This window comes from Adiantum capillus-veneris, chromosome 28 (genome assembly GCF_014529385.1).
Source record: "Adiantum capillus-veneris isolate H3 chromosome 28, ASM1452938v2, whole genome shotgun sequence".
NCBI classification, from domain to species: domain Eukaryota; kingdom Viridiplantae; phylum Streptophyta; class Polypodiopsida; order Polypodiales; family Pteridaceae; genus Adiantum; species Adiantum capillus-veneris.
In genome coordinates this window covers 70,481,609-70,491,765 of record NC_140958.1, presented here as the reverse complement: position 1 = coordinate 70,491,765, position 10,157 = coordinate 70,481,609, and the positions used below count along the sequence as shown (strand labels likewise).

General features: G+C 48.1%; 3 protein-coding genes across 3 annotated transcripts; 2 read left to right on the top strand and 1 right to left on the bottom strand.

The window, feature by feature from the left end:
- The first annotated feature begins 670 nt into the window (after nt 1–670).
- On the top strand, nt 671–3,106 carry LOC147420648 (uncharacterized). Its single transcript, XM_086504566.1, has one exon. The coding sequence runs from the start codon at nt 890–892 to the stop codon at nt 3,104–3,106; it is 2,217 nt and encodes a 738-aa protein (XP_086360692.1). The 5' UTR covers nt 671–889.
- Nucleotides 3,107–4,377: 1,271 nt separating this feature from the next.
- LOC147420647 (uncharacterized) lies at nt 4,378–4,917 on the top strand. The gene has a single exon (XM_086504565.1). It carries the CDS (start codon nt 4,378–4,380, stop codon nt 4,915–4,917), a length of 540 nt encoding a protein of 179 aa, XP_086360691.1.
- Nucleotides 4,918–6,214: 1,297 nt separating this feature from the next.
- On the bottom strand, nt 6,215–9,789 carry LOC147420646 (pentatricopeptide repeat-containing protein At4g18520, chloroplastic-like). Its single transcript, XM_086504866.1, has 2 exons — nt 9,383–9,789; nt 6,215–9,082 (listed from the first exon to the last, which is right to left on the bottom strand). The coding sequence occupies exons 1-2, from the start codon at nt 9,446–9,448 to the stop codon at nt 7,139–7,141; spliced, it is 2,010 nt and encodes a 669-aa protein (XP_086360992.1). The 5' UTR covers nt 9,449–9,789; the 3' UTR covers nt 6,215–7,138.
- Nucleotides 9,790–10,157: the final 368 nt, after the last annotated feature.

Here is a 10,157-nt window from a genome sequence, read left to right as displayed (position 1 = left end):
CGTTTCGCCCCGTTTTCACCGCGTTCTCCGCATTCTTGGCCCGTTTTGACGCGTTTCTCCACGTTCCCCATCGTTTTTCAGTGTTTTACCTCGTTTTGCCCCGTCTTACACCGTTTGGGACCGGTTTTCACCGTTTTTGAGCCGTTTTTCGCAGTTTTCGTCGTTTTGGACCCTTTTGTACACTGTTTCATAGTTTTCAAAGTTTTTCAAGCCGTTTTCTCGCAGTTTCCCAGTTTTTCAATATTTTTGAATTCTCCTCGACTCCGGCCACAAGAGCACCCCAATGGCGGGAAATCAAGAAGATGAAGAAGGATACAGGACGGAACCGGAACTGCATAGAGCCCCGAAGAAGAACAAAGAGAAGAAGTCGCGACAAGACCAACAAGAATCAATGGAAGAATGACTGGAGGCACGCATCATGGCCTCCGTAGAACACCAAATCAACGTGATGTCCGCTAATCTGAGCGACCTACTGCAAACACAGCTAGGCCAGCGACATGAAGACCGCCCGGGGCCTAGTAATGTCAACACGCGGCGAAACACACAAAGACGACCGCGACCCAGAAGATTGGAGACAATCGACGAAGATGAAGGCTACATGGATGACCGAAGTGAAGGGCGCTACTACAACCCTGAGAGAACTCTAGAAGATGAAAATAAACTGGGCAAATTCAAACCCATTCCCCCAGAGAAATACAGAGGCCATCGCACCTCACTGGAACTCAACAAGTGGTTCAGTGAGGTTGAAGACTACATACAGTGGAACAATATAGGTAGACGCTGATGGGTGCAAGTGGCCAAAACCTTCCTGGCCGACGACGCCTATGTGTGGTTCCTCACTGAACAGCCATCCAAGCATTGGGAGGACTGGGACGACTTACAAAGAGACATGCTCAGCTACTTTGTCCCAGAGAATGAAGGAAACAAAGTCAGAGATTCGTGGCGCGATCTACGCCAAGACGGCCCCATATCAGATTACGTTGTCAAGTACCGCCGCCTGATGCTTCAACTTCCACTTATGCACACAGCAGACAGGCTACATGGATTCCTGTACGGTCTTAAACCCTGGGCCCGTCGCGAAGTAGAGAAGCAGAATCCCAACACCTGGGAAGGGGCCGCCAACATGGCCGAAAAGCTACGAGATACAAACTCAACCCCAGGTGTCATTACACACAACCCTCGCCCCAACAATTTTGCCTCCAATAACTGGTCTAACCCACCCGCCGGGCGAGGCCGCGAATTTATACCCAGTTACAAAAGCAACGAGCCCCGCTCACCACCACGTAGCTCTTTGGCGAGCAATTCCTACAGCACCACATCTAGCAATTTTTCCTCCAATACTTACAAAGGCAACAATAACAATCCGCGCCCCGATCGTGTCTGGTGCCGTGACTGCAGGATTTCTCATGGCCCCTACTATCCTTGTGTACGCAAACGCAATCAAGCAGCCTCCTCATCTAGCAGGGTCAACACCCTCCAGATAGAAGAACCACCCTCCCCCCCCCCCCCCCCCCCCCGAATAAGCGTCGAAGAACTGGCTAGCCCTGTTGCTAACCAGCAACCCCGGATTGGAGCAGTTTCCCTCCACCCGAAATGCATGGCCGCGGCAATAACGGACATTCAGAACTTATATGTCCAAGCAACAATTGGGTCCCAGCAACAATGGATCATGGTAGACTCAGGCGCCACACACAATTTTCTCTCGCCACAATGTGCCGCGCGCCTGGGCCTACGTCTCACCACCGTCAACGAAACGACAGTAAAGTTTGCCCAAGGAAAGGATAACAATGTCAAGGCAGCTCGTCAAGTCAGGATCGAGTTGGGTGAATTCACATGTCGACTTGATTTCATAGTGGTCCCAATGGACGACTTTGAGGCAATCATTGGTCTCTCCTTCAACGACAAGTACCTCATTGCACTACTAGGCATGAAGGTGGACCAATTACTGCTAAATAATCAGGGCAAAGCAGTGACAGTACAAGGCGCCAGACTCACAACAAATCAAGCTTTCACCCGCCAGGCGCATCTTCAAACCAACTCGCCTCCCATCAACCGCCAAGACCCTGCTCAGTTAGCAGCGATGAAAGGCAAACAGAAAGTTCCAGAACACTCATCCCCCAGACTCAATCTCATGAGTGCAAAGCAAGCAGAGCGGGCCCTCAAGAAAGGAGCTCAGATTCACCTCTGCATAATGCAGGCAAAGGAGCAGCCCACAGCAAGGCTCAACTCCATCAGCATCGAGCCGGCCAAAGTGGGTGACCCCTCCCGTACCCCCATCCTTCAGAAGTACAAGGATTTCATGCCTCCAGAACTCCTCCCCGGCCTACCCCCTCCTCGTCAAATTCAACATGAAATTGACCTCATCCCAGGAAGCACACCCCCGGCGAAGGCCCCCTACCGCATGAACGACACCGAGCTCAAAGAGCTCAAGAAGCAACTCCAGGAATTGGAAGATCAAGGTTTCATCCGGCCTAGCAGCTCTCCTTTTAGGGCCCCAGTTCTGTTCGTCAAGAAGAAAGATGGCTCGATGCGGCTCTGTGTGGATTATCAGGCCCTCAACAAAATAACTATCAAAAACAAGTACCCAGTTCCCCTCATGGAAGACCTCCTGGATAGATTACAGGGTGCCAAATACTTCACGCGCATCGATCTCCGCTCAGGCTATCACCAAGTCCGCATTGCTCTTAAAGACATTGCGAAGACCGCCTTCCGCACACGCTACAGCTCCTGGGAATGGCTTGTCCTGGGTTTCGGTCTCACCGGCGGTCCTGGCACCTTCTGCAGAATAATCCACGACAGTTTCCGTGACATGATTGACGACTTTCTCATCACTTACATAGATGATGTGCTCATTTACAGCAAGACCTTAGAAGAGCACCAGAAGCATGCCGCAGTAGTACTCCAGCGCCTCCGGGAACACCAACTTTATGCAAAGCTTGAGAAATGTGAGTTCGCTGTCCAGAAAATCGAGTTCTTGGGCTTCATCGTCACGTCCGAAGGCATTATGGTGGACCCTAAGAAAGTCGACGCCGTCATCAAGTGGGCCCCACCGACCTCCATCAAAAAAGTCCGAGAATTTGTGGGTTTCTGTCAGTACACCCGCTGATTCATCCGCGACTTCAGCAAGATTGCGGCCCCACTTACAGAGATGACCAAAGGCCACAAACCTTTTCAGTGGACACCCAGAGAAGAAGAAGCTTTTGAGAACCTGAAGATTGCCATGTGTAGTACCCCTGTCCTCCGACTACCCGACTTCACCAAACCATTTGAAGTACATACAGATGCCTCCGATGGTGCCATTGGTGGAGTCCTCATGCAAGAGCAGCAACCCATCGCCTACGAATCTCACAAGTTCACCGATGTAGAAACAAGATGGACTACACATGAGAAGGAAATGCTCGCTTCAGTCGAATGCCTACCCTCAACGCTATCTCCTCAGCAACCAGCACGCTACGCCAACGCATCCTCGACGCTCAGAAAGCTGATCCTGCTGTCCTCCGCATGCTCCACGACCACATATCTGGTAAAGCGGCAGTGGGTCTCTTTGAAGTCAGAGATAACCTCTTCTATGCGCATGGAAAAATCTACATTCCCAATGACCCAGAGCTCAAGAAAGATCTCATGTGGGAGGCTCATGACTGCAAGCTAGCTGGACATGGGGGCCAGAAGCGATCTTATGACAAACTCCATCAACACTACATGTGGCCAAAGATGAAGGACGACGTAATCGACTACGTGCGTACCTGCCCAACCTGTCAACTGGTCAAAGCTCAACGAGTCAAGCCTGCTGGCCTCCTCCACCCCATGCCAACACCCTCCCGGCCTTGCGACATGGTAAGTATGGACTTCATCGTCAACCTCCCCCCCTCCCACGGCCACACTACCATCATGGTGGTCGTCGACTACTTCACCAAGCAAGCTCACTTCATACCTGCAAAGCCTCCCGTCACAGCTTACCAAGTAGCCAAACACTTCTTCGCCAAAGTCTTCAAATACCACGGCCTCCCCTTAGCCATAGTTTCTGATCGCGACACCCGCTTCCTCAGCGACCTCTGGCGCGAGCTCTTCAAGCTGCTAGGAACCCAGCTCTGCTTCTCCTCTGCCTACCACCCAGAAACCGATGGCCAGACTGAAAGAGTCAACCAAGGCATTGAAGACTACATCCGCAGCTACGTCAAAGCAGATTAGAAGGACTGGTCCGAATACATGGACGAACTGGAATTCCACTACAACAACTCCATCCATAGCAGCACTGGCTACACCCCCTTTGAGCTCTCCACAGGTAAAGAAGTCATCACACCTCTTGCACTGGCAACCGGCAACGTGCATGCCCAGGATCTGGAATGTGAAGAGTTTCTTCAACAATGGCAAACCCGCATGCAAAGGGCAAAGAAAAGTCTCGAGCAAAGCAAGGTACGCATCGCCAAATACGCCAACCAAAAGCGCAGGCCTGCCGAACTCCTCCAAGAAGGTGACTTAGTCCTCGTCAGCTCCCAGAATATCACCCTCCCTCAAGGCCTCTCCCCGAAGTTCAACCACCGCTACTATGGGCCATACAAAGTGCCGAAGTCCTACAACGACATCACCTACAAGCTGGACCTCCCATCACACATCAACATCCACAACGCCTTCCATGTAAGTCTACTCAAAAGGTTCGTGCCGGATAACACCTATGGTAGAAGCCTCCCCGAATATGTAAAGGATGGCCCGCCACATGAGCCAGAGGCCATCCTAAAGTCGCGCTTTGGGCGCCGGGGACAATTATTCTATGTCAAATGGCGAAATCGCCCTATGACGGAATGCACTTGGGTACCTGAAGAAATCATGCTCCGACTTGGGAGACCCCTTGTGCAGTGCTTCTACAACATGCCAACTGAAGAGGAGGACAACCCACTAAATGACAACCACATAGAGTAGTCCTCCCCCCCACTTTGTAACTAGCATCACCCTAGGTAGCTAGACATTTTGGTGGCAACATCTAACTCCCCTCCTTGTAAATATCTGCCCCAAAACCTCGGCATCAATTTTTGTATCGGCACTCCTCTCCTAAATGACAACCACATAGAGTAGTCCTCCCCCCCACTTTGTAACTAGCATCACCCTAGGTAGCTAGACATTTTGGTGGCAACATCTAACTCCCCTCCTTGTAAATATCCGCCCCAAAACCTCGGCATCAATTTTTGTATCGGCACTCCCCTCCTAAATGACAACCACATAGAGTAGTCCTCCCCCCCACTTTGTAACTAGTATCACCCTAGGTAGCTAGACATTTTGGTGGCAACATCTAACTCCCCTCCTTGTAAATATCCGCCCCAAAACCTCGGCATCAATTTTTGTATCGGCACTCCTCAAAACCCCGGCTTGACATGGGCGTCAAGCTCTCTCAACCCGAGGGTGTATATAAGGGAAGTATGTGCCACTTCCCCCAACTTGCCAGCCCCGTTTTCAAGTGATTACTTGCGTCCCTTGTATTCGGCACTTTCTTATGATATTGATCATTCGTTCGCGTCCCTCATTCTCGTGTCCCTCTTGCGTTCAGTTTTCAAGTTGCGTTCTTGTATGTGCGTTTGCTTGCCTGCATGTCCCGTTTGCATCGCAGGTGAGCCGGCGCGGCCCCGTTTCCGCGACGCCCCGAACGAGGGCGTCACACTAACCCTAAAACGTGTTATCACAACCTTTTGAGAGCTTTTTCCTTAGGAGCACTCTTTTGGTAACCTATAAGAAAGTCCAAGAACACCCCAAAGAGCATCAAAAGCTGATTTTGAGGCATAAAAACTTTCAAGTACATGCATTTGAGAACAAGGCACTCGGACAGGCACAAAGTCAAGCCATTCAACTTCAAATAGATATCACTGCTTTCCAAGTTACTGATGGGTGAAACTAGAGACATTGATATTAATTACCACTTTTTCAGGGTTATATTGAACATGATTGTATCAACTCAGAGTTTTGTTCTACCAACAAGTGTTATAGATCCTACCAAGCCTGTTTCTCAACCTACTTCAAATTTATCTTCTTCACCATCTTGGAATTGGACTCGCCATCTTACGTTGAAGAGGAGGGTGGTGGTGGAGCTTGTCTTGTCACAAATCATGTACTAAGTCTGCATTGCATAGTTACACAAATATTTGGCCTTTATTAGGCATTCTGGTCATTTTAGCCCATTCATTATCCAATTTATTAGAGTATTAATCCTAGCACCAAAACTTGGACACACTCGAATTCATAGTTACAAGGAATGGCAATTCATGCCCATTTTCGTTTCCTGTTATGAGTAACTATGCTTGAATTTCAGTTATGGAACACCATGTAAATGACCCTGGCCATCAATTCGTATTAGAACTTGTGTATTGTCAAGTTATTCAACTAGACTGACTCTATCTCTCTCTCTTTGTACTTGTCTCCATATTTTGATCCCATCATGATTGTTCTGTTGTTCCACCACAGATCATGGGGAGAGCATCCTTTGTACGATGTTAAACATCCCACGGAACCTGCAGCCATGTTATGGATTCAATCTACATTTCCATAGGTCGCTATGTAACCAAAACTATATGAGCAGCTGCGATTCATAGACGGATTTAATTTACATTTCCAAGAGTAGCTCTGTAACGGAACATTTGCTCTTAAATACGCGAGTCATTTCTCCTTGCGTACACTCCCCTTGTGATCCTTCTGTTGTTCCAGCATGCACTAGTTCATAGTGGTCAAGAGTATACCCTTTGTGTGGTTCTAGTCCAATGGTACATTGCCCTTTGCCTAACCAGGAAACACACTTTTTTTTAAGGAGACCTGCGAGCACACCTATGTGGACTCCAAAGTGAGTTCAAAAAGGGGACGGTCCACAGTTACACGTGCCAATGCTGTGACCAGAACAACATAACTAAGAAGAATACTTCCAAAATAATGTTGATCAGCACTTGTTTCTAGGCAGGATAATACTGAGCAACTTAACAACTTGAAAAGCTAAATCGATTTAGGTACCAGATGCCATGAGCCATTAGGTTTTTCCCCATCCAATTTGTCCTCGGCAGACAACATCATGGTTGTCAGCATGGCCGGTGATGACTAAACTGGACATTGACTGAAGCTAAGCCTTCATGGTAATTCACCCCTTACGCACTCATGTTTGTGTAACTCAGTCATTTGCACAAATGTGACCCATCAACACATAGGCTAGAGCGTGCTTCTCATCCAAACGCACTGCATGTTCATAGGCCTCTCTTCCAAAATCCACGCTTCCCAATTGATTGCATGCACCAAGAACACTTTGCCAAGCTAGAAGACTAGGAAAGAGCTTCAGCATTGCTAAAGCCTGTTCTACTTGGCCCGCACGGCTAAGAACATTTACCACACAGTTGCAATGCTCTATTGCTGAAGGAATTCCATAATCATCAAGCATAGCCTCAAAATACGACTGACAAGTACTAAAGAGGCCTATGCGGGCACATGCACTGAGAACAACGGTAAAGGTGACTGAATTCGGCCTCACCCTGTCTACTACCATTTTGTCGAAGAATCTGAACACGTCCTTGCTTTCTCCAAACTGGACAAACCCAGCCATCAATGCAGTCCACGAAACTACATCCCTGCAAGGAAGCTTGTCAAACGTTTGGCATGCTTTGGCGAGTAAACCACACTTTGCATACATATCCACTAACGAGTTCCCCATAAGTTCTTGTTCCAACATCCCTCTTCTTTCTATCTCAGCGTGTAATTCTTCTCCCTTACCTGTTGCGCCCGCATTTTGGCACGCTTTTAAGCACCAAACAAGCGTAATCGCATTTGGGAGGTAGCCCCCAGACCGCATTCGATCTAAACACGTTAATGCTTCCTCAGTAAGCCCCTTCTCTGCGTATCCCGCAATCAAAGCGGTCCATGTGACTACACCTCTTATTGAAAGCCTGTCGAAGACTTGCTGCGCTCTAGATAGCAAGCCAGCCTTGGCATACATATCAACCAATGTGCTCCCAACAAATAGATCCTTCTCTAGTAATCCTAGCCTTTCAATTTCAGCATGTATGTCTACCCCTTCACGAATGGCACCTATGATACTACAAACTTTTAAGCTGCAAGAAAGAGTGACAAGATCGGGGGAGATCCCTCTAAGTCTCATTTGTTGAAAGCACTTCAAACCTTCCTCCGCATGCCCGTGTTCAGCAAGCCCTGCAATCAATGAGTTCCAAGTGCAAATATCTCGAGAGGGAAGTTGGTCAAACACATATCGGGCTACCTCAAGTGTGCCACATTTGCTGTACATATCAACCAGGGCATTGCCAATCATTTGGTTATCATTTCGCAAAGCCCGTTTTTCAATGTCAGCATGGATCTCTTGGCCCCTAGAAGTGGCCTTCAAGTTACCACAGGCTTTCAAAATGCAGATAAACGTGGTGGAACTAGGAAAGACACCATCAATTTGCATTTGTTTGAAGCACCTGAGGGCTTGTATACCAAGCCCTTGCTCAACATACCCTGTGATGAGTGCATTCCATGAGACAACATCCTGAACAGGAAGTTTGCGCAGCACTTCTTCTGCAATAGCAAGTACACCACATTTGCTATAAAAAGAAACCAAGGTGCTGCCCACATGGAGGTTTTTTTCAAGCAAACCTAGCCTGGCAACCTCCACATGCAGCTTTATGCCTCGTTCAAAGTCTTTCCATTCTGTGCAAGCCTTGAGCAAGGCAACAAAAATATATCCATAGGGGTATGCAAAACTGCGCTGACGCATTTGGTCATAAATAACAAAGGCAGAATGGGGTTTTCCATAGTTGATGTAGGCATTGATGAGACGGTAACACGACCACTCATTTGGATGTAACAGCTTGTCAAACACCTCATGTGCATAATGCATGCAACCAATACCCACCAGCAGGGGAATGAGATGATTGCCAAGCGATGAATGCTTCTCCAAACCATTTTTGACCATGTATGAATGCAGACGCAACACAAGTGCTCCATCTTTCTCCTTTCTGAACTTGTGCAAAAGCTTGGCAAAATTTTCAAAAGAAAGCTGGACCAACCCTTGTTCCAATGAACTTAACGCCTCCTCTAAACCTGTAAATTGAATACCTGCCTTTCTCTGCACAAACATACACCGAGAACGTTGGTTGATAAACAAAACAGAAAAATGTGCACACCTTGCAAAAAAAACAGAGATGCATATCTGTACTATTTATTATGCTTGCACATGCACTGTTGCCTCTCTCAGAAACACCCTTCCCTTCGATTCAACACATAAATTAGTCATCCATGGTACGCATACACATCATGCAAAAGGCTAAACTACAGAGATGAACAGAGAAAGGCAAATGTACGGAAAGAACCAGAACTGTAGCTATTTAAGCAGGCAAATATATACAGAAAATGCTAGTACAATTACTTGGGTATGTTGTCTGCGTGCTGGCAAGCAACTCGTTACCAAAACCTGCGTTTGAGCATGTGACATGTGCACATGGCTGACGCTAAAGCCATGGATTCCCACTCTCGGGGCTTGGAAGTCTCTTCCTCTTCTCTTGCAAGAGTGCCCAGAGGACCACTGACGAAATTGGTGTCTCGGCTAACTAAAGAAAGTGGAGGGGCGGCACTCTTAGAGTGCAGTGATTGGCGCAAAGCTCGACCCTTCTTGTCCCGTTCCGCCAGCAAGATGGGCCACACTTCCCCCTCAGGAGCTCCGGTCACCTTGTCAGGGAGAACTGACTCCGAACAGAGGGAAGAGGTTGGGAATTGTTTTGTTTTGTTTTGTTTTAGGAGTCGGTCAGGCACTCCCGGCCTCTCTCCTCATACACGGGAAAAGTGCACAAGAAGAACGACCAGGACTATGTACCCAAAATCCTAGGGCATCCTAATACAATCATTGAAGGGTCGTCGAGCACTTCTAGGTTCATTGGGTAGAGGGGCCAATATAAAGAGACCTAAGTTGGGAGGGATTCGAGGAACTTGAATTTTTTGAAAATTTAGGGATTGCTACGGGTAGGTCAACAAGTGGAGGTGACATTGTCACATGTGAGTCAAGGCTGATGGGTTTGTTCAAGGGCTTTGTGAATGTGGAGTAACAAAATCGGGGCGAGACTCGAGCGGAGAGGCCAACCACCCACCTACATGTGCCCCTCTTGGATGCCCTTTTGTTGTGGTAACGACTGTGAGAGTGGGTGGTC

Coding starts and splice junctions, on each gene's coding strand:
- LOC147420648 (XM_086504566.1), top strand. CDS start 890: ATGCTCAGCTACTTTGTCCCAGAGAATGAAGGAAACAAAGTCAGAGAT.
- LOC147420647 (XM_086504565.1), top strand. CDS start 4,378: ATGCAAAGGGCAAAGAAAAGTCTCGAGCAAAGCAAGGTACGCATCGCC.
- LOC147420646 (XM_086504866.1), bottom strand. CDS start 9,448: ATGTCACATGCTCAAACGCAGGTTTTGGTAACGAGTTGCTTGCCAGCA. Junction 9,083..9,382: donor CACGCAGACAACATACCCAA/GTAATTGTACTA, acceptor ATGTTTGTGCAG/AGAAAGGCAGGTATTCAATT.